We start from the raw sequence: 23,688 nt of genomic DNA, 5'->3' as shown, positions 1-23,688 counted from the left end.
AGAACTGTGAGAAATAAATTTCTGTTGTTTATACGCCACCCAGCCTAAGGTATTTTGTTATGGCAGCTTGAGTGGACTAAGACAGCACCTGCTGCTCAGCCACGCCAGGGGGAGGCTGCTGGTACCCGGCCCAGTGGGGGCCCGAGGGGCTCGCAGCTCCGGGCAGGTCTGCCAGTTTGATCCGTGTTTTCTCCCAGCAGCCCAGACTGTCCCTGAGCCAGGCCCATACGTCCAGTTCACACCAGGGGGCAGCAGATGCCCAGTCACGAGTCCCCGATGAACACTGGGCCGAGGTTCCCTCCGTCCCACACCCCACGGGCCTCGTCAGCAGGAAGGCAGCTCACATCAGTCGACCAGGAATTTTATTTTTCACATTAACTTTAGAAGTACTATAGCTTTTCTTTGGGAGGGCAAGATGAGAGAATATATACGCTTTTCACTGAAAAACTTAGAAATGCATAAAAATAGAGCAAAGGGAAATTGCCAGAAAGGCAAGTGCCTGGGGCGGGTGGAAGGCAGAGAGGCGCGGCCCCCCCACCCTGGAGGGTCCCACGGCTTCCTGGCGAGGGCGGGCGTCCGTGCGACTCTGGGTCAGGCCTCTTGGGGCATTTTGGCGGAGTCCAGCCAGCCCAGCGCAGCACGGCGGGGTCATTGCAGACGGCCGTGGACGGGTGCGTGGGTCGCCCTGGAGGAGCTCAAGCGAGCAGCAGTTTGTCAGGCGGAGGCGGGTGGGAAAGAGAAAGGAGGGAGGCGGGTGCAAGGGAGGGAAGGGCGCAGGGGTCTAAGAGCACAGGGTAAACCGAGGCACACGAGAGTCCGAGCAGCTGAGAGGGCCAGAGTGTGGAGGCCGGGCCCTTCCCCCATCCGTCCCCCCTGGTTGCAGCCGGCCCGGCCCGACTGGACAGCCGCGGTCTGCGGAGCAGGGGTGCGGGGAGGGGGCAGGCGGGAGGGGGCCGGGGCCCTGGCCGAGGGGGTCTGCACAGGCACACGCATCACCAAGGAACCCTAAGTCCACGCCCACTCCTGGGTGTGAGAAGGCTCAGGAGACTGGTCCAGACCCTGCCTGGACAGACAGAGAGACTGAGCCGCAGGGGAGGCACCCAGAGGGCCAAACCGGAAGTCAAAGCGGAAGCAGCCCCGTGCAGCCCAGCGCCAGCGGGGAAGCACCTGCACATGCAAATCTCCAGCAGCCGGCGGACGTAGGACCCGTCCCGCCGCGGAGATGAGCCCACTGCGGCTCTGAGGAGGGAGTCACAGCCCGGGGTGCACAGCGAGGTGGGCTCACCCAGACAGGACCCGGGAAGGGCTGAAGGAGCCCCGGAAGATCCGGAAAAGTCTTGGAGGAAGCTCATTCCAGAAGCACTTGTCCTGCCGAGAACAGACATCTTGCGTCTGCCACCTTGCTCTGGCCATCAGCTCCGGGGGGTGCGGGAGCCCAGCAAGGGTCTGGAGCTCCCACCCAGCACCTTGGCCCAGACTCCAGCCCAGACAGTGGAGGCAGTCAGCGGCCCCTCAGGACTTCAGAAGTCATAAAAGCTTCTGGTCTCATGATTTCTCTATTTCTCTATTTATTTACTTATTTTCTTATTTATTTATTGAGATAGGGTCTCGCTATGTTGCCAAGGCTAGAGTGCCATGGCATCAGCCTAGCTCACAGCAACCTCAACCTCCTGGGCTCAAGCGATCCGATCCTCCTGCCTCAGCCTCCCGAGCAGCTGGGACCACAGGCATGCGCCACCATGCCCGGCTAATTTTTCTATTTTTTGTAGAGACAGGACCTCACTACTGCCCAGGCTGGTCTCAAACTCCTGGCCTCAAGTGATCCTCCCTCCTCAGCCTCCCAAAGTGCTAGGATTACAGGTATGAGCCGCCATGCCCAGCCCTCCTTTCAATTTTTAATGCAGCCTGCAACGGCTCTTCCCAAGGAGGCAGACAAAGGCAGTGGCCCTTCTGGGTACCTGCGACCCTCCCCACGGGGGCGGGGTGAGGCTCGCAGCAGAGAATCCAGGGTGGGAGTGTGTGCCCAGCCCTGAGGGAGCACACAGGGCGAGCAGAGGCCAGGGAGGGGACGGCGTTGTGGGGGGCAGGCCTGGTGCCCCCACGGGGGCGTCTGTGTCCTCCAAAGACTCGTCTGCCCGAGTGTGCGCAGTGTGGCTGCAGGTTCCGGGGGAACAGTGAGGGAGCCCCAGGGAGGGGATAAGCAAACGAAGAGGTCTGAAAGTCAGCACCACTGGGCACTACCCTGCCCGGCTCTCTCTGTGCAGCTACTCTGGGGCTGGGAGCCTCTGTTTCACCAGTGACTTCCAAATGTCTCGGGCCCGACCTCCGGAGCCACGTGGCCACAACTGACCGAGTCTTCCTGGAGGTCCCTGGCCTCTCAAACTTGCCACGTCCAGTCCAATCTGGGCCGACCTCCCAAACCTCTCTGCTCCCTTGGGCGCCTCCACGCAGCTGCCTGAGCGCTGGAGACGCCTCACTCACCGCCTGCCCACGGCCTCACCCCCAGGCCCCTCCACGCCGCCTCTTAACCTGCTTAACTCGCATTTCCTGGGCCCCTCCCGTGGTCCATTCCCGTGGGTGTCTCGGTCGGCACCCTTAGCACTGAGTCTGTGCCTTGTGCTCCGTGTCCCCAGCCCCCTGGCAGGTGAGCTCCTTCACAGCTGCCCTGGGGCACAGGGAAGCTCGGCTCACTTCTCTGCTGGTCCGGCCGGGTGACCAGCCTCTCCTGACGTTCTGACCCCAGAGAGCAGAAGACACCAGGGTAGCAGGAACGGAGGACGTCGGTTCGAGTTCAGGCTCTGCAGTCACCTGCTGTGTCCTCTCCAGGGGTGGCCAGCGCAAGGGAGGACCAGCCAAGGTGCCTGTGCGGGGCCCACAGGACCTGAGGGACTTTGAGGCCCATTTCCCTCCCTGCGTGGTGACTTCCTCTTGTGGCAGGGTCCTGGGGCGGCACAGGGCCGTTTCCCCCAGAGCCGTGGGAGGGACACGCACAGGACTCTCCTTCCAGAGGGTTTTCTCTGGCCCTGCGGGAGCGGGGCCAACGCGGGGTCAGGCCGGCCCCGCCCCCGCCCCTGCAGCCGTGTGCAGCCCCTGAGTCAGCGGCCGGCGGGTGCCGTCTGCAGCCGCCCCTTCCGTGCGGTGCAATCTAGGAATGCCTGCCCGTGTCACGGCCTCAGCCTTGATGTCATCTTTCCAAGAGGAGGATGTGCGGCCGCCCACAGACCTCCTCCCCAAACCCGTGGATCTCTGCCCCATGTGTGCCGACCTCAGCACCGTGGCCCCCGCTGCCGCGAGGCTCCCTCCCCGCGGCTCCTGCCTGCACCGGCGCTGTCCTCCCAGGGCCTCGGCCGCTGGCCAGCCATGGGTTACTCGCCCGGCTAGCGGGACCCGGCCGTCAAACGCACATGTGCTGGCCCTCAGCCCTTCTTCCTGCATAAGCCTCCGTGGCCTCGGCCGTCACATGGACATGGGCCCCTCCGGATCTGTGTCCTGCGCCTCTGAGCTCCCGAACTTCCTGTGAGCCCTCAGACCTGATGACCTGCTCCTCTGTTGCCTGGTCCCCGTCTCGGTCACCTGGACAGTGAGCCTGACTCCTCTCACTCACACGCAAAAGCACACTTTGGCGGTGGGGGGAGTCCGCTGATCTCGCTCCCCCGTCAGTGGGGCTGCAAAGCCCAGGAAAGCAGGACCCTGACCGTTTTTCATCATCCTCGCAGCCCCCTCCCTGCTGGGAACCTGGCAGGTGCTCAGTGACATGGGCCGAATGAGTGACTTCCCTACATCGCCAGTCCTTTCTAGTCTATGCCTAACTCTCCCTGGAATGTGCCTCTCTTCATTACGTGCGCTCCCGAAAGCCCGGCCTCTCTGCGCCTGTCCTGTCCTGTCCCCTCCCCTCCCTGTGCCCCACAACCCGACTTGCCACCTGACACCTACCTGCCCCTTCAGCCCGGGCCGGGAGGCAGCGTCTCTGGAGAAGCTCTCTGGTTCCCTGGGCCCCCCAAGCTGGGGGAGGCAGTTCCTTGGGACCCCTCGGCTCTGAGCTCCCCTCCCAGCCTGGCCCACGCCATGGGAGCATCCGCGGCAGCGTCTGCGGGCAAAGGGAAAGCCTCGGGGGCCAGACGTGAGGGACAATGGGAGGGTCCCGTCAACCTTCTCCCCGCACGGGGCCTGGCACAGATTGGAAAGGCTTGTTGAGTAACGTCTGGGCGGTGACGAATCACCTCCAGGGAAGAAAGTGACTTTCCATCCCGGACAACCACGGCGCTCTCTGCCTCCCTGGCCACCAGCGTAGCGGCTGCCTTACGGCTCCTCTCCCCGCCCTCCGGCCTCTGGGGTGCTGCCGACACAGACCCCCGCTCTGTGTGGCCTCAACATGTCACACCGTGTCCCCTTCTCCTTCTGAGAGCTCCTAGAAGGAGGTGAGCACGGGCCTCACGGAAAAGGTGGAGGAAGGGCCGGGATCTGCCCGTGTCATTGTCCCACCCCCAGCCTGGCTACCCAGGAATGTTCCGCCAGGCTCAGAGGGGCAGGGCTGGCCTCACAGCGGGCTCCAGATGCGGGCGGGGACGCCAGGGAGGTCTGCGGGACGTGGGTCTGGCTTCCCCGAGAAACGGCAGCGAAACTCCCACCGCGAAGAAGCTTGCCAGGGCCGGGGCTCCAACCACGGTGCTCGGCCTGACTTCCGCGTGCCCTGGGCGGGCTCACCCACCTGCGCCCAGCGGGATGTTCTTGCCTGTGTCCGAGGCTGCTGGTCTAGGCTGAGTCAAACTCTGGGCCCAGAAGCGTCACACCCAGTGCTGGGAGCTTCTCTGGTATCACAGGGGCAGCTTCGGAGGCCGGGAGCCTTTCGTGAAGCAGGTGGCAGCAACCAGGACCCACATGGCCGTACCTCGTGTAAAGCACCCTGCCCCCAAGACCCAGGCGCAAGCAGAGGTGCTGATCACGCCGGCACACGTCCTCAGACATGTGCACTGGGGGTCCACACGCCTGCGGCCACGGAGCTCCCGGCACGGGGCGGCCTGAGCGAGATCCCTTGTGCAAGACGAACTCATGCTGTCCCCTCCAGACTCCGTTGTGAAAAGCAAACACTTGACCAGGCCCCTCGAGAGCCTGTGGCTTTTTCAGAGAACAACTTCTACTTCCACGGAAAGGACTCTGGAGCTCGCGGGGGGCGGGAGCCGGGGCTGCGTAGGAAAGGAGGCCGGGAAGACCCCTGAAGCTCCCGCTGCCGGCGATAGGAAGGGGGTGGTGCCCGCCCCAGAGGGGCCGCCCTCCCTGCAGAGGGAGGCAAGGATCCTGTGACTACAGGGAAGCGTCACTTAGCCAGGTGGCCCCAGAGCCAGGACTCAAATTCAGGGTCCTGGCTGGCCCCAGCAGAGAGCCCTGACCCACCTCTGCCGCTGCTGAACATGGCTCCGGTCTCACTGGCCGGGAGTGCGCGTGGCTGTCACTCCCTCTGCTCACGGGGCAGGGGTCCCTGGTCGGGCTGCCGGCTGCTCTGGGTCCCTGGTGGGCACCCACTCGAACCGTCACAGGACTGTGACACGTGGCCGGACCCTGCCTAAGTGGACAGCGGGCAGGTGCGCGAGCTCCCCCCGCACGCAGGTCTCCCTCGGTGGCCGGAGAGGAAGGCTCAGGGCGGAGAAGGCGGCCGCTGCAGTTGGAGTTGCGGGGGCTCCGCCTGCTCTCAGGCCTCCCGGGCCTCGGGGAGGGTGGGGAGCGCAGTCCAGCGTCTCCCAAGGCCCCCCAGCCATGCCGGGCCAGGAAGTCCAAGCCGAGCCCAGAGGCCACACAGAGGGCGGGGGCGGCCCGGGGCCACTCGCGCTGCCCAGGGGCGGCCGGAGGGCCTGCAGGAGGCGGCCCCTGGGCTGTGTGTTCATGGAAAGGCTCATTAGCGAAAACCCCCGGCCGACCACCTGGGGGAAAGGCTCCCGTTACCGCGTGTGGCTGATAAGGGCCAGGAGATTCCACAGCTCAGGTAGTTCCCCCGCCCCCCTGGCGTTCTGTGGTCACCATTAATCATTTCCTCTGTGCATATAAGAGCTCTCCTGCCAGTGAGCCCAGCACACAGAGAGAAAGGCTAAAGTTCCCAGGAGGATGTGGCTGCAGAACTTGCTGCTCCTGGGCACTGTGGTCGGCAGCCTCTCCGCGCCCACCCGCCCGCCCGGCACTGCCACCCGGCCCTGGAGGCACGTGGACGCCATCAAGGAGGCCCTGAGCCTGCTGAGCCAGAGCAACAACACCGACGCCGCCGACGCCAGGCTGGTGAGTGAGGGCGCGGGCCCTGCGCGGCCACCTGCTGTCCCTGGGCTGCCCTGCCCGCCAGTAACGTGACACTTCCTTTGCTGCAGAGTGAAGCAGAAGTCGTCTCTGAAACGTTCGACCCCCAGGTAAGACGCTCCCCTCTGACCCGGCACCCAGGAGCCTCTGCCCGTTCTAGATGCCCCCGCAGGGCGTCCACTTCCCCAGCCAGCTGCTGCCAGGAGAAAGGGGCAGCGACTGGGCTCGAGAGGCCGCTGGCCTTGCCCCGTGGCGGTCCCTGAGCAGCCGTGGGCAGACGCCGCGTTCTAGGGCCAGCGGTCACCAGGGGGCGGGTGGTCAAGCGAGGGCCACTTCTGGGGCAGGGGCTGTGGGTTTGGGACACTCACTGTGGCCTGGACCAAGCCCTGTGGAGATAGTGCCAACTACAGACGGGCACAGAGCGGTCTCAGGACAACCCTCGCGATGCCCCGCCCCGCCCCGCCCCTTCTGCCTGGATGGTGGGTGAGCCTGATGTCCTCCCCGTCTCCCAGGGGCTGGGACCCCCTGGAGAGGCGTAGGCGGAGGAGGGCGGACTCAGCCTCAGACTGATCAGGAGTCAGCCTGGGCCTCAGACTGATCAGGAGTCAGCCTGGGCCGCTCCCAGGCCCTGCTCCTGAGGGACGGGGAGGGGAGCAGGGAGGAGTGACGGAGGGTGTCCCGGGCCCACGGAGGGCGCTTGGCCGCAGCTCACCGAGGGACGTCGTGTCTCACAGGAGCCGACGTGCCTGCAGACGCGCCTGGAGCTGTACAAGCGGAGCCTCCGCGGCGGCCTGGCCAGGCTCAGGGGCCCCCTGGCCATGATGGGCAGCCACTACCAGCAGCACTGCCCGCCCACCCCGGTGAGCGCCTCCGCGGCCCCAAGAGGCCGTCTTAGTCAGGAGGGTGGGGCGGGGGGGGGGGAGACCTCTGGCCATGGCGTTCAGGACCCCAGAGGGTCTCCGTGTTAGCAGACGTGTCTGATCAGCCCACCCGGGGGGCGGGCAGCAGCTCCTCCTCCTCCCTGGGAGTAGAAGCCTGGCACTCTGAACCCCACTGCGCTTGCTGTTGTTGTCTTGGTCCCCAACGAGGCCAGCGGTGAGGCAAACCCCAGGAAACTCAGGGCCTGCGCAAGGGCCCGAGGCCACCTCCCGGAAGCACTTTCCCCTGGCCCCACGTGTGTGCCGGATTGCGTGGAAGGGCGGGGCCCTGCCTGGCACGGACGGGCCGGGCGCTCCTTCCCACAGGAAGAGTGAGGTCCGTGGCCCCGACTCCTGCTCCTTCTCGGGCTAGGAGGGGGCCCAGCCCAGCCGCTCTGCCCTGGCCCGCGACCGAAGGGCCGGGTCCAACCCCCGGAAGACCAGTCTCGGGCTGGCACCTGGTCAGGCCCTCGGGCCTGGCAGAGGTGGGCACAGCTTGGGCAACGCATGGCAGCATGGGTGGTGGCAGCGGTGTCACCTGACTGAGGGCAGCCGGCGGCCTCGAATGGCCTCCTGGCCCCCGAGTCTAAGCGGCAGGACAGAAACGCGCAGGTGCTTGCCCCACGCCACCCCCTCGCCTGGACTCAAGTGGTTTTTCTTTTTCTTTTCTTTTTTTTTAAAGGAGACTTCCTGTGAAACCCAGATTATCCCCTTCAAAAGTTTCAAGAAGAACCTGAAGGACTTTCTGTTTGTCGTCCCCTTTGACTGCTGGAAGCCAGTCCAGGAGTGAGGCGGGCCGGGTCGGGCCGTGCACAGCGCTGCTCCCTCCCGGAACGAGCCGGAAACTCAGTGTCTTCATGCCCCAGGGACCAAGCGGTGGCCGCAGCCACGAGGGGGGTGGCCTGGACCTGCCCAGGCCACACCGACCCTGCTAACGGGCCGGGGAGAGAGATGGGGGATGTTTATCCCGGCAGAGATCAGTGATATTTATTTATATATTTATATTTTTAAATATGTATTTATTTATTTATTTATTTAAGCTCAGACTCCGTATTTATTCAAGATGTTTTACTACAATAATAAATTATTACAAGTCTGCTTTTATTTGTGTAGTTTTCTGGTTTATTTTCAACCATGAGCAAATGCTGGTGGGGTCCCACCTCCCGACGGGGGCCGGGAGGGGAGGAAACGGGGAGTCGGGGAGGGGCCGGGGCCTGCGGGGCGGGGCTGTCCCCAGGGCTGGAGCGGAGGGGAGGTGACAGCCAGGCCCCAGGCAGCACTTGGCACACTTGGGTGTGTGTCCCGGGATGTGGAGGGCTCCGACCCCAGAGAAAGGCTTTCGGGCGCACCAGGCGGAGCTTGCCCCGGAGGAGGGGCATCGCCCTTCCTGGGCAGGCCGGGGGCATCTCGGGCTGCACCTTCCACCTGCACCAGGGGAGACGCCTGCGCCCCTCGGCGGCCCGGCCCCTGTGCCGGCGCCCTGCCCCTCACACTCAGGGCTTCAACCGTGACTCAGGTCGATCAGCAAACTAACTGTTCAGGGGAAAAAAACAAACCACAGGGGCAGAGCTCAGCACATTTACCAAACTTTCCCCAAATGGGTGATCTTAATCTCTGAGCGTCAGAATGCAAGTCCATAACTTGCAGGTGCGTGGCTCCAGTGTGGCGTTTTTCTGAACTGCTTTTTAGTTTTACACGAAGTTTCGGATCCGATCAGGCCCTTTCCCCTGAAGTCCACGGCCTTCAGGCCGAGAAAAGAGCAGCCCTCCTCCTCCTCCTCACTTGGACAGTGGAGGCAAAGGCCTCGCTCCTGGACCTGCTCCTCCGTGTCCCTTCCGGGTGTGTGGCGCGTCCCCAGGTCCTAGCTGGCAGCAGGCAGCCTCCCTTGACGGGTGGCCGGAGGAGCTGGTCTGTGCAGCTTTGCCCGTCTGGGGTCCTTCGCAGCCGTGTCCCCCACCCCACCGGTGCCCGTGGACGGCGCAGTCCTGGCCACAGACCTGCCCCACGCTCAGGCAGAAAGGCCATGACTTCGGATCTGATTACAAATAAGACGTCTTGGACTGAGCCTGAATTTCGGCAGAGACCAGAATCCACCCAGTGTGTTGTCGTTGAAAAGGCACGAGAAGCACATCTCGCCCGGCGATAAGGTGGCTCCGCCCTCCTGCGCGCAGCGATGGCTGATAAGGTTTAGCGCTTCCTCCCACTCACGTACACAGGTGCCCCTGCACAGAGATGCTCCACGCCCAGGCGCAGGTCGCTCGAGCCGCCTTGAGGCGCGACCGTGCACCTGCTGTGTGTGCTCCTGGCTTGCGCGCTCTGGGGGCCAGGAAGCCACTCTGCCCCGGTGACGGTAGACACAGCGTCTCCCTATGACAATCACACGGCCATCTGCGCCGAGATCCAGAAGGAGCTGTCGGCCGACAACAACACGTACCAGGTGAGTCCGGGTGCTCATCTGTGTTGTTTTGCTCTCAGTGGCCCTTTGCGTTTCTGACCAACTCCTCTCACCTCCAGGGCTCCTTCAACAGGCCCCAGAACACCACTGAGGTAAGGTGGATTTCCGATCCCATTCGAGCCGGGAGAGAGGGATCGCCCCAGTCGGGCCCAGGGAAGAGATGGGAGGACGGACCCTGGAGTGAGAAATCCGGGAGAAAGCTGCAAGTTTAAGGATGGAGCCTCTGGTTCGGCCGAAAGATGGACCAGCGGCCAGGTCCTGGGCTTTGCCAGGCGCTCTGGCCACCAGCCAAGTGCAGCCCTGGGCCCAGGGACAGACCAGACACCCACAGCCTCCGCTGCGTGGCCCGCAGGCCCACAGGTCTCCGGTGGGAGAACAGGGAAGGACCCGAGCTGGGGTCCAGGGCTCCGTCCGGCCAGGGCGCCCGGGCTGGACGAGGATGAGGTTGAGGGTGAGTCAGCCGGGGCCTGCTGTGCACAGCCACGTCCCTCTGCCCCGTCCTGTTCCAGGAGCTCTGCTACGGGGAGTTTGCAAAGACCTTCACCTCCACCCTGAAGGATCTTGTTACCAAATACGACGAGAAAGACCACCACATGAAAAAGATTTATAAGGACATGGAAGAACTCACCAGGATCTGCCCGAAGCTGACAGTAAGTTGCTGTTCGTTCTTAGGGGACCTGAGACGTCCTTTCTCTGCACCACAGCCAAGGGCCCAGTGGGACAAAGGGCTTTTTTGGGCCCCACCTGCCACGTGCAAGGCCTCACGTGTTACTCTGGGGCCACACGGGTGGCTGTTCCCTGGAACTGTCTCCAGTCCAGCAGAAGTCCACTCACTGGCACGGGGTGCGGTGGGGAGTGGAGAGTCTGGGGTCCTGGGATTTGTGTCCATGTCTCCACCAGGCCCCCTCACAGGGCTCAGGGTGGGGCAGGTCTGGGACAGGTGGGAGCAGGGCTGGTCGCCAACTCAGCCCGGGGAGGGGGACAGGCAGCCGCCCAAGCTTGCTCCAGTGCGCCCATCCCTGGGGCCTCCTCTGGACAGCTGGACCCCCCGGGGGCCCGTGGTGGGGCGTGGGCAGCAGTTTAAGGGACGTGTCTGGAGAGACGACCGTCTTTGCCCACTGCCGGCACAGCCCCGTGTGCGCCCACCCTGCTGTCCTCGTGTCCCTGTCCTGGACAGCATGGGACGCGCCCTCACCCTGCTCCCTCCCCCAGGCTCTGGATGCTTCAGGCTCTGGGCTCACCCTCCCTCGGACCCTTGTAGCTGGAAGGACAAGAGTTTGCTTTTACTTATCCATTTTATTCCGCTGAGAAGACGACTTAAACACGTATTTCTTATTTAGCCAACAGACCCGCCCAAGAACTGTGCCATCGAGCAAAGTGATTTCTCCAAGTTCAAGAAAGCCTTAGAGAGCGTGATCATGTCCATAGAAGGATGGAAATCGTGTAAGAGGATCACGCGCAGCCTCTGGGACCCCATCCTCTCCCGGGGTTAGAGCTGCAGGAAAGGAGATTGGAGGAGCCTCAGGAACAGTTTACTGCCGGGGTGCGGCGGGGCTTTGCTGGCCCTGGGCCTGCAGACAAGGCTGTGGGCGGGTGACGAGGGCGTGGTGCCTCCTAAGGACACATTTCTGTAACTGACACATCTGCTGCCTCAATAAAGCCCAGGGCGTGGGACGCCGGACAGAGCCGTGGCGGGGTCCAGGGTGTGGGACGCCGGACAGAGCCCTGGCGGGGTCCAGGGTGTGGGATGCTAGAGCCTCACGGGGGGGGCCCAGTAGACTGGAAGCGGTGGGGTCATGGCGCCATCACTTGGCTCCTGACCTGGAGGCCCAGGGGTCTCTCAGGAGTGGGGACCCCACCTCGTCTGACCCTCTGCTGCATCTCCAGTGCCGGTGGGCACGCAGTAGAGCTCCCTCTTTTGCGATGCCCCCTTCTCCCCGTGTCCTTCAGAACTCAGACCTCAGATGCTTTCCCAGAACCCCCAGCCCCAGTCAGCACCCGCCCACCCCCAGATCCAAGACCCAGGCTCAGAGCCCTCCCCGCTTTGTTCTCTGCTGGGCTCCTGGGGGTTCTAAATCTGGTCCACCCCCGCCCAGCCCCCCAGGCCCAGTGTGGTGCCCAGAAGTGTCAGCCTGGCAAAGGGCTCAGGCAGATGGGGGCTCCCAGGCTGCTCGCAGAGGACTGGGCATAGTGGGGACCTGGGCAGGACAGGGACATCTCTAAACCCCGGCTTCATCTGGACCAACAAAGAGTCATCTGACCTCAAAGTCAAACCTCTCGCCTGGCTGCGAATCCCCTTCGCGCATCCACCCGTGTCTCTGTGGCATGGCAGCCCCCTGACTGTAGCACCCTCATACCCCAGAGCTCTGGGCTCGGGGGCGCATCTGCGGGTTCCTTGCATCCTACAGGGCTGCCAGACTGGCCTGCCGAGCCCCGACCCCCTCCTCTATCCTCACCCTAACCCTAGCCATTCAAAGAGTTTATTGGAGGTGACTGGAATTATCCCACAATCCAAATGGCTTCCTACAATCCAAACCCCTCAGACTGTGAGCTTCTTCAAAGCAGGACAGATAAAGACCTATTTGTTCTGGAATATAATTAGGTATCAAGCTGCAACCACGACTTGGCCCCGGCCAGACCCTCAGGGCGTCTGCACGGCCTGCCCCCCGGCTGACCTTGCCCAGGTGGAAGGCTGATGGAAGGCTCCGGAGGGTGCCTGCGGCCACACAGACCAGCCTCAGACTGCCCACCCCGTCCCTTGCCCCAGGATCCCCAGGCCACCTGGGGGACATATCAGGCCAGAGGTCAGCAAGTGAGCCTGAGCAAGGGTGACAAACTATCTCAGAACATGGAGGGGAGCCCTTGCTCAGGACCGAGTGTCAGCGGCTGGCCCAGGGCCAGGGCCATGGTGGTTTCAGCCCAGAGAAAGCCCGTGGTCCGGTCACCAGAGGCCGTGAGCGCTCATCCCGCGGGAGCACCTCTTGTTCTCCTTCCAGGCAGGCTCACACCTGGCCATGGTGCTGGGGGGCTGCTGGGCTGGAGCTCTGGGCGGGATCCCTGGGCCCAGGAAGCGTGGCCTTGACCCCCAGTTGGCTGGGACTGGCCCTGGGCACCCCCTTTCTCTAGAAGGCCAGGGGACAGGCCCAAACTATAACCTCCACTGGTGACAACCGCAGGCAGGCCCGGCCCTGAGCAAATGCTCTTGGCTTCGCTGGGCCCGTCTCCAGACCCGGAGGGAGCACAGGGCCGGTGGCCCGAGGCGACAGGCTCCTCCGCACATCAAGATCTCCAAGGAGAACGCAATCGTCCCCACTTCCCAGGGCCTTCCGAGGGACTCTCCATCACCTTCCGCCTCCTAGGCGCTGCCTCCCCTATAGAAATGAGCACGACTGAGGCTGGAGCCAGGAATCCAAGACGTGACAGAAGCGGAGTGCAGCCTCCCTCGAACGCTGGGCCTCGAGAGCCGGAACAGCCCGTGGGCAGCCCCGTCCCGCCACGGCACGGCCGCGTCCCCCGGCTCGGCATGCCTGCCCGGGACGTCGCACAGGAGGGGAAGCTTCATCCACAGAAACGGCCAAGTGCCATCCACAAGGTGAAACGGGCCGTGAGCTGACGTGGCGATGTGGGAGGCTCCCGTGAACGGTCGCGAGGGCGCAGACGCTGGGACGACCCCGCGTGGGCCACGGACTGGAGGGAAGGGGGTGATGATTCGGAGGTGGGTGGCAGCTGCGCCTTCTCCATGGCGTGGTCTGCGGACAGGGGCCGAGTGACGAGGTCCATGGGCGCCTGCGGTCCCCCTGCTTGTAGAAAAGTGCGTCCTCAGCGTCCCCAGGTAAACGGGATTCTTGGCGGTGTCTCGCACTTCATCGCTGAGTCCCCACGTCGGCTGTGCAGCCAGGGTGAGCTTACAGTGGCCGGTCCCCAAAGGCCCAGAGCTCTCCTGCCTGGCAAGAGCCAAGGAGCCTCTCTCAGCAGGGGCGGGAGAAGAGGCCCGTCTGCTCCTCCCTGGCGGGCAGGAAGCTCTCGGCGTGGCCCTGGAGGCTGCAAGTGTCGTCACCTCGCATGTTAACGCCCTGTGCACGGAGACACGACGGGGGCTGTCCACGTGGACAAGCCGTGTTCCTGAGCCCTCACTCCTCTGGTTCCTGGCTGCCTGCACACACATGTGCTGGGTAACTCAGGGCCACGTGATTGCAGTAGCGGCAGGGGCTGCAGGGACCAGGCGCAGACCAGGCCACCCTGGGCTTCTGTGCAAGCTGCCGCTCTGTGTTGAAGACACACGGCTGGTGTCCCTGCGTCCAGCAGCCCCTGCTCTGAACCCTCCCGCCTTGTTACGTGGGCTTCACCGATGAGAAATCTGGCCCTGGGGTCTCTCCCTGGCCTCAGTGAAGTCGGGGTGTGGCAGGAACGGAGAGGCCCCAGCCTCAGGCCAGCTCGCCCAGCACAAGGAGGCCCAGGCAGACACAAAGTCGGGAAAACCTACTGCTGCTGGGAGCACCCTGAGGCCTGCCCTGCTTCTCAGGGCAGCGGGGAGGCCAGACGCCCGCGGCTTGCACGTCTGCGGAGCCGGTCAGAGCAGGGGCAGCCCCCCGAGATGGGGGCCGGGTGGCGAGGGGCAATCCTACCCACTGTCAGTGCTGGAAGCTCCCCACCCGCAGGCCCAGAGAGGGCAGGGACTTCCTCAGAACTGCACAGGAGGTGAGCTAGACGGGATCCTCGGGCCTGGCCCCAGAGCAGCCCCCTTTCTGCGGGTTCTGGGCGTCCAGAGGGCTGCTGGGCGCAGGCCTCGCCCGCAGAACGGCTGACTGGTTTCCCTTCTGCGGGAGACCGGGGCTGCCAGGAAAGATGCAGCTTCAGAAATTTTTCACTGTGGTTTAAGATGCGAGCAGCAAACAGTTTCATGTTGGAGTCGCTGATGTTATCTCCGGCCCAGACCCACTCTTTCAGCCTGAAAGGCAATTAACTGAAAACCTTCCTCCCTGTTTCTTCCCTCAACTTCAAGGGAAGATCCGCACGGACTCCCCGGGCCCCGCCCTCCACACGCCAGGGACCCGCACGCAGGGGAAGCCAGCACCTTCTTCAGGGCCTGCGGTTCTTTTGCAGGTAGAAAAAGGCCTTTTAAAAAATTATTTTATTCCATTTTTTATTGACTTATTGTATAATAAAATGTACAAATCTTAAGTGTACAGTTCAGCGAATTTTTATGTTTCTAGCTATCTAACCTGCACCCAGAGAAACACATAGAACATTCTACAGTGCCATCGCAGGCTTCCTTGTGCTTCCTCTCTCCTCATCAGCGCCCTCCTCCCAGGAGAGCCACCACTCCAACCACAAACTAGTTTTGCCCATTCTTGAACTTCCTGTAAGCGGAAGCATGAGCTTCTAAGGCTCTCTTTAAGCCTGACTTCTTTCATTTAATATCGTGTCTGTGTAACTCTTTCTACTTGTAGCCTGTCCTTGCAGTCCGTTCTTTTTCGTTGCTGTGTAATATTCCATTTAAAAAATACTCCACAACTTATTTCCCCATTCCACTGCTGAGGGACACCTGAGATGCTTCCACTTTTTGGCTAATGTTAATAAAGCTTCTCTGAAAATTCTTGTACTCGTGTCTTGGTGAGCATGTGTGTGCATTCTGCTGGAAATGCTGGGAATGCTCTGGAATTGCTGGGTCACAGGATAGACATATTTTAGCTTTAGTAGTTTCTACTAAACATTTTCTCAGAGAAAAGGCTTTTTTTTTTTTTTTTTGTCTGAGACAGGGTCTCGCTCTGCTGCCTGGGCTGGAGTGCAGTGGTTCCACCATAGCTCACTGCAGCCTTGAACTCCTGAACTCCTGGGCTCAAGCGATCCTTCTGCCCGAGCCTCCTGAGTAGCTGGGACTACGGGCATGCGCCACCACACCCAGCTAATTTTTCAATTTGTTGTAGAGATGGGGGTCTCGCTTTTGCCCAGCCTGGTCTCAGACTCCTGGCCTCAAGTGATCCTCCTGCCTTGGCCTCCCAAGGTGCTAGGATTACAGGTGTGAGCCACCGTGCCTGGCTGAAAAGTCTTTCATACGCGGCGTTGTTACTAGTGTTCCTGCCTTTTGGAGGTACGGCTTATCCACCAGACACTGGGTCTCTCTTCTCCCTTCCCATCCTTGGCCCTGCTGCCCAAATGCCCCCATCCACGTCGGAAATTCTTGTCTACATTTTTCACTCTTGGCCAACTGCCCACGTTCCAGGTCGATTGTTGGGAAACAAAACTCCGATCCTACTAAGTCCAGGCTGAGGTCAGACCTTGCTCGCGAGGCCAGGGGGCTGCCATGGGGAGCTGGGCTTGGCCAGGCTGCAATGCATCTGCTCACCCACAGGAAGAGAAATAAGCCAGTTATCACTTGCTGGTCCCCACGCTGTCACAGCTGGGGGGGGCTGCCTCCACTTCCAGCGCCTCGGTTTTGGGGGAGCTGCCACACAAAGGGCGCAGTCTGGCATGAACATGGATGGCGTCTTGCAAGTGCATGGTCCAGAAGTCCCCTGCGAGAGCCTTCGGGGAAACTGTGACATGCTGCTGTGCTGTGTGCAGAGACCAGGCTGGGGACAGAGCCTGGGTAGCGTCCCGGGTTCCTCTTGGGGTCTCAGCCCCGGGGTCAGTCCCCACCATGTCCTGGTCATTCCCTTTCCCGACCCCCCACACGCACGGCCCTGCCCTGATCCCCACGCCCTCACTAAGGCCAACAAGCATCTCCAGTGCCCCCGGGCCCTTGTCTCCAGACAGACCCCTCCCGCTTCTCTCCCTACAGCAGCCACCCATTGGTTTACCCCACAGCTATCTACTGAGCCTGCAGAGCGTCAGCAGCGTGCCAGGCTCTGCAGGGAAGCCAGCCCATGAAGCGCTAACACTTTAGGGGACTGGTCTGGCTGTTGCCATGTGGGCTGCTGCTGGCTCAGCTTGAACCCCAAGCCTTTGGTCTGGCCTGAGACCCTCCCCCACCACTCTGGCCCCTGCAGACACCCCCAGCCCCACTGCTCACTGCCTGTCTCCTTCACATCAGCCCTGGGCCCCGTAACACAAGCCAGACACAGCTGTCCTCCATCTCCTGCCCCCTCCCTGGGATGCACCCGGCCGACTGGCTGACATCTGTGCCCTCAGCAGGGAGGACCAACGTCCTGTGGGAGGTGGAGAGGCCCCACGGGGCACCCTCTTCCCCAACACCTACTCTGGGGCTTGCTGCCCACCGCCTGGGCCACAGGGGCTCACTGTCCTCGGCTCCTCAGGGGACTGTGGGGTCTCTGCTCTGAACTGCTGCTCCGCCCCCCAGAGTGGGTGAGGCCTCTCGCTGCAGGTGCCAGCAGCAGCTATGTTCCAGGGTTTGATGAGAGTCGGCTTCTTTCGAACCTCTGATTAAAAGAAATGCACTTAAGTCGGGATGGAAAGGCAATACCCAGTTTTCCAAAGTTTAGAAAACGTTCCTTGGGGCAAAGATCAGCAGCAGGCAATGGGAAGGTGCTAAGCACACAGCCAGGGACGCCGCATCATTATTCTCATCAACAACAGCGTCTGCGGGCTGAGCCCAGAGGATGCCCTGGGCCCACCCAGGAGCCAGGGTGACTGAGAACCCGGCACCGGCACAGCTGCCAGCTCTTTTTCCCACTTAACGGATTCGGGAACCGTCTCAAAGGAAGCAGCAGGCAGGAGGGAAGCCCGGGCTCTGCGATGTGTCACACTTCCTCCCGCCCGGGCTGGGGCAGCCCCGAGCCTCCTGGCTCCTGCCAGGCCCCTTCCTTCAGCCGGGCTGGACGGGGTGAGGTCATGTGCTGGGGTGGGGGGCGGGGAGGCCAGGGAGGCAGCAGCGGGCTGGAGCCGCGTCGGAAACAGCCAGTAACAGGACAACTCCTGGTCCCCCACCCCCAGGAAGCTCTCCTCGACCGGCCTCCCCAGCCCTCAGCTTCCTTCTCCCACCGGGATCTCTCCGGGGAAGTTCTGTGGGCCCCACTCAGGTCCTCAACTGAAGTGGAAGCTCTGTCTCTCCTCCGGGCTGCGGAGGGCTGTGAACCAGACAGACCCCAACACCCCGCTCACAGATCCCACCCCGGAGAGGCACACCCACCAGCACTGCACCCGGGAGAAGGGAGCTGAAGCCGCGTTGAACAGGGAAACCGAGTGCAGCACGACCACGGGGGAAGTCTCAGCCAACCCAAAGCAGAGTCCTAGAGCTGGGATGGCCGTTTCCTGTTGGGACAAGGAGGCCAGCCTTTGAGCCTTCGTTTTCGTCCATGTTGGATGCAAGCTGTCCCTGGAAGGAGGTGTGAGTTGGGTGGGGCACTTTTCCTCAGCCAGGGAACTCCCCCAGGCAGGCTCAACGCCGAGAGCGTATTTTAGCCGTTGTAACCAGGGGCAAGAAGCCCTTGACCCCCGACGGGTGTTCTGGGTCGCACGTCGTGGCGTCTGCTTCCACCACAGTCCGCCCTGAGCTGCGCAGACCCGCTCCTGCCGGAGCAGCTGCTCCAAGATCCCAGTGCTCTGCAGTCAACAACTGACTCTCAAAAAAAAACCGTCCAAATCCTGATTTGTAACATTTGCAAATTGTCACGGTGTACACACTTGCACTGCCACTGGTTTTCAAGCTACTGACGGTTTAAAACAGGCTGGTAAAAAATGTAGCGATGGGCTCCCAGCACACCCGTGGTCCCGGCAGGCTCTCTTCCAGGCGACACTCAGGAAGGTCAGCGATGAACCACAGTCCCTGCTGCAGCCGGTCTCGGGGCCACAGCTGACACCTATCTCCTCCTCCACTACCTGTTCCAGATCCCCCCTCCCCGCCTCAGCTGGCACCTGTGCTCACCCCGTGGCTCACCTGGCGGCATGACCCATCCTCATCTCCGAAGGTCCGGTTCCTCCTCTGGTCCATTGCAGGCCGGGGTCGCTGCACTTGTCCCTTCACCTGTCAAAACTCGGGAGGGAGTACCAGAGGCCCACCAGAACTCGGAAACAGGACAGGAGCTGTTTTCCAAAAGGCATATAATTCTCCAGTGTAAATGGTATGGCCTTGTCCTAGAACCCCAGGGACACAGTTCTTTTCCCACTACTGACACCTTAAAAGACAGAACCGGATGATTCATCTGGCCCACATGGCAGGGCTGTTTGTATCACAGCCTGAAACTGCCGCAGAGCCGTTCCCTGCCCGGGGCTCCCCTCAAAGGTGGCTTTTATGTCACTGCCAGGTATACGGTTCAGAGTAATATTTCCAGGTATGCAATAGGTTGCACCCACAACGGTAAGAGGCCTGCCAAACATCTTCTTGGCAGGAAGTACAAGATGTAGTAATTTGTCCGATACTTTGGTGGAAATTCCTTGGCATGTTCTAGACCACTGGATTCCTAAAAACTTCACTGATGCAGCAGGCTCTGGTGATTCATGGGGCTTATTTTCTGGAGTGCACGTGTCCTGCCACGGCCAGAGCCGTGTCTGACTGGCATAACGTCACCAGTAGAGCAGACCGGCGTGAGGTTCTGCCAGACGTCCAGGTGACCCAGACCTCTGGGGACAACATCATGACAGAGAGCAGGAGAGTTAACCTTGCCTTGGAAATTTGAACTGTTGCTTGTCCCAGGCGAATGCAAACTATTTCTGATGGGGGTGGCAAAGAATGGAGTCCCCAGATCAGTGGCCACACACTGTGTGCCTGAGGCCACGTTAATCGACTCCAGCGAAGACACCGTATCTGGCAAGCGTAGCGGCTGCAGCTAGGGCTGCCATTCGTCGAACTGGTAGCAGCCTGTGCCACGTTTCAGGGTCTGTGGGGTTTTACTGGTAAATTAAACTAAGACATGATAGAATCCACCATTAGTGGTGGCACCACCTTCTGCCGTCAGCCCTGGCATGTGACGTGGGTTTTGACGTGCTGTCGTGGCTGGGATGGGGAGAAGGACGGAGGCTCCCACCTGGCTCTCCTCACTACGATCACTCTGACCACACAAGCCGAAGGCCCAGTGTAAGAGCTGCGCTAATTATCAAGCGTGTTTGTCTGACTTTATCACTTTGGTGGTAAAACAATAAACAGGGCCTGTTATGGGCAGGACTCGGGCCAGGAATCTATCACTTGGCCCACACGTGCGTCTGCAGTCTGCCTCGCGTTCTGGCTGCTTCACCTCGTGTGGCCGTCCTTTTCTCCACGCTTCTAGGGGCCGCTCTACGATGGATCTGCACCATCTCTCGGGCGCTCGCCACAGTTTTAAGTACCATATCCTGGGCGAGTGCACCCACAGCCATGAACTCTTTTGTCTAAATTTCTGTTCCACCCGCTCGGTGCAAAGTCCAGTCCTGCGCCTGCCGTCCCGGCCCCCACTGGCACTTGCTGGCCGGGGCCCGTGTCTCCTGGGAGCTCTCGTCCTTCTCACCGTGGCTGGCAAGGTTGTGCTGCAGTTGACTTAACCGCAGTTACTGGCTTAGCAGCCAAGAGGCAAACGGCTCAGATCCTGGGAATGAGAGGACACGTCTTTCAGGACAGAGGCCTCTGCATTATCATTTTTAGAGTCTCAGGCAAGGTCTAGCTTTTAACAGGGACAAGTGGGCCCCTTCTGCGGGCCCCGAGTGCTTAGAGGAGTCTGAGGATCCGAGATCTTCAGAGGCAGCAGAGGTCCCCGTCCCGCATCTCAGGGCCTGATGTTTTCCCAACCAGGGCTCTGCTTGGGCGTAGGAGACCTGCTCTTGTTGGGAGTTTAACCTTCTTTGGAGCTTAACTGCTTTGACAAATAAGTCTCAACCTGGTTCTCAGCTTTTCCTTCTCCTGCATTGTAAGAAATAAGAGCTCTTTGGACGCACCACGGAGGCCTGTGGCTTTCACGCTTAGCTTTCATTGCCAATTAATCACTCTAAGCTCTTCATTATCTTTTCCTGACAGTCAAGCTTAGCGGTTCTGTTGTCCTTACAGTAGCTGACTCCCCCACATTTCTCAGACACCTGCCGCGCCTGATGCTTTGGCTTAAGCCTCCTTCCTGCGGGGACATAGCCCAGGGAAGGGCCTCACTCTGCTGCTCTAGGAACTCAAATCCTCAGGAGAAACGGCTACAAGGTCCCTTTCCATCTCTAACATGAAGCACCAGGTGCCAGGGACACTCATAGGCAGCCATTGTCACTACTGCAGTGAGCAGACTCGGCACCACATGGGATGGGGCAGGGGAGTCGGGTATAGTTCCCAAGGGAGGTAGTTCCAGAGCAGTCTGTGAAGGGAAGAGGTGGCAAGGGGCAGTGAAGACCATGCCTTCACGGGATGTCTTAGAGCCCTCGACCAGGCCAGGCGCCTGGGGAGAGGCATGGCAGGGACAGGCGAGGCCAGATCGGAGAACTCTGGACCCAGTAGCTCACATTTAGGGTGGCTCCACAATCATGGCATTTCTCCCCAAAGAGGGGTATGCAGAAGCGCGTCTGGGAAAACCGGTGGTCTGCAGCACTGTTTGTGGGGTAGCAAGTCAAGAAAAGGCAGGGACTTGGTTGGAGGATACAGGCCCTGATTTGGCCTTCAGCCCACAAGTGTGAGACCCCCAGAGTAGCCAAGGAGAGAAAAGACTAAACCCCAAGAAACCTGGGAACCTAGGAGGTGAGCAGAAGAGGGGCAGCTGCAGAAGAGGCCCGTGCGGTTGTCGTGGAGCAGACAGAGAACCGGGAGAGATGGCCTCGCAGACGCTGGGGAGACAGAGAGGGCGGGAAACGCTCCTGATCCCGGAGGGAGCAGGTCAGTGCCGGGGACCGTGGGGCAGGCGGGGGCGCAGGGTAGGGGAAGGATGTGAGAGGCCTGGATGGTTCCGGTAGCTGGGGCTGGGAGCGAGCAGGACTCGGGGGAGAGCAGCCCCAGGCCCGCGGGTTGGCTCAGCTTCCCTTTCCACGCTTTTCCCGGGCCCTCGCCGGAGCAGGATGGACAGGAACTGCACTCAGGCCCAGGTGCCAGCTCATGCCTGGGTTTTCCCAGTGGGCAGGTCAGACCAGTCCACCCGTCCACGCTGGCAGCTCTAAGCTCTTCTCAGGCCGGTGACATCCAGCTATTTTGAGGGCTTTCCAGCGGGTGGCACGGGCTCTGTCCCACAGGATCTACGGGGAAACCCCGGCTCTGGGCAAACAGACCCCCACCCCTTGACTAAGGCCTCCAGAATCTGGGCAAGAGGCCAGGGTGGGGCAAGCCACTGAGTCAGGACAGCGGTTTTCTAGCTTCCTTAGTTTGTGTCCAAACATGTCCTCACCACCCCGGGAGATGACCCCGGCAGAAGTGGGGAGCTGAAGTCCTCGGAGTCACTGGGGTGGCTTGCGTTCTTCCTTTCATGCTCATGATGGTCACGCGAGACAGACAGACCATGACCCCCCTTCACAGATGGCACAGCTGAGGCCGTGAGCAGAGACATGACTTGCTCAGGGTCAGCCAGAGAGTGGCAGAGACAATACTCGAACCCAGTCTCCGAGACCCATACCAGGTGCTGCCCCTTCACCTTTCCTGCCACGTGGCTTCAAGAGCTGGGACAAGACACTGGAAGGGGCTCTGGGTCTTTGCTCTGCTGCACCCGGACTGCCGGCAGGCATCGCACTGCCCCTGGAGAGCCTGAATCGCGGAGGAGCGCGGGGAGCCAGGGGCACAGAGCGCATGGATCCCACACTTGCCCTGTGCGGCCCCGCAATGTCCATAAACAGCAGGCGAGAGGGACAACAGCCCTGTCTCGGCCACCTCAGTGAGGGCAGGGTGAGGTCCTGGGGCAGCCCCGGCGGCAGGGCCTGCAGTGGGGATCTCCTCTCCCTGCTCTCCGCAGGAAGCCTGTGGCGCTGGCCGGCCGGCCGCAGAGGTCTGGGCGTCCCCAGGGAGCAGCCTGGCAGCCCCCACACCTCCACCCCCGTCACGCGGCAGCCACACTTCTTATCTCCAGAACTGGGCTTCCTGCTGCTCTTAAAGGGACACATGACCTCCTGGCTGGCTGCCACCCGGCTGGGGCCCTTGCTCCCTGAGTGCTGGGGCTGTGGCAGGCCCCGGCCTTGCTCCCCGCTGAGCACCCAGGTCAGCCCGAGGACTGCCCAGCAGCCAGGGACGGCAATGTGAGCTCTCCTGAAGGGCGGTCCACGCATTCGTTCAGTACTTATTGAGCACCTACCTACTGGGCATTGGAGCCAAGTGGGAAACAAGACAAACTGCCCCCCGGGTGCTTGCATGGTAGAGAAGGAGACAGCAAAGAGGTAAACAAAAGAATTCTCAAGGTAGTGTCAGATCAGAGCAGTGGAGATGACACCATGGCGACCACATGGAGACCTTAGAGCGGTCAGTGGGGCCTTTCTGCGGCCGTGGCCTTGGCTGAGGCCTGGCTGACAAGAAGGCGCTGGATTTATGGTTTTAAAGGATCCCTCGGGCGACCGCGCTGGCCAAAAGTCTGCAGGGGGGTCAGTGAGGAGGCTGCAATTTCCCTGCCAGGGTGACGGCCTGAGCCGAGGGCTGGGTCGGGGGAGGAGCGGTCAGGAAAGGGCTCACGGGGAGTTGGGGGGGGTGCTGGAGCACAGGAGGCGGCTGGTGCCGTGCTCAGGCCCTGGCAGGCGGGGGCTCCTCGCCTCGACCTCCCTGCACTCTGCTCCTCGGCAGGCCTGGGTGCTGGGAGGCCCCTGCCACATACCGTGGGACAGAGCCAGAAATATCCAGAAGGAAGTGGGGACAGATGGCAAGGCAGCCCTGGGGCCTGGTCCAGCATGGCTCTGCCCGCACAGGGCACCCTGATTCTGGCCACAGAAGGAACTGGACTAGAGACGCATTGAGAACCCTTCTGATCAGCACTCTTGGGCCTTGAACTGTCGGGACTTTGAGAGGCAGATGCCACAGCAGCTGCCCACCGACTGCCTGACACTCGGCACCTTGACCGGGCCACCATCTGGGCTGACACTGCAGCACGTTGGCCGTCAGGTGCCCCAGCCGGTTCCCCCCAGTCTGGAGCAGCTTTGGAGCTCCTGGCCCTGCAGAGAGCAGAGAAGAGAGTTTGGACGGAGGCCAGTGACGCAGGGCAGGAGGAGAGACAGCCAGTTGCCAGCAGAGGCTCC

At 61.6% G+C, this 23,688-nt stretch overlaps 1 protein-coding gene across 1 annotated transcript; it reads left to right on the top strand.

Moving 5' to 3' along the window:
- Positions 1–6,096: 6,096 nt before the first annotated feature.
- Positions 6,097–7,986, top strand: CSF2 (colony stimulating factor 2 (granulocyte-macrophage)). Its single transcript, XM_012657630.1, has 4 exons — positions 6,097–6,268; positions 6,358–6,389; positions 7,014–7,139; positions 7,879–7,986. The coding sequence occupies exons 1-4, from the start codon at positions 6,097–6,099 to the stop codon at positions 7,984–7,986; spliced, it is 438 nt and encodes a 145-aa protein (XP_012513084.1).
- The last annotated feature ends 15,702 nt before the right edge of the window (positions 7,987–23,688 follow it).

Source organism: Propithecus coquereli, unplaced genomic scaffold (genome assembly GCF_000956105.1).
Source record: "Propithecus coquereli isolate 6110/MARCELLA unplaced genomic scaffold, Pcoq_1.0 Scaffold553, whole genome shotgun sequence".
NCBI classification, from domain to species: Eukaryota; Metazoa; Chordata; class Mammalia; order Primates; family Indriidae; genus Propithecus; species Propithecus coquereli.
This window is presented reverse-complemented; position numbering and strand designations above follow the sequence as displayed.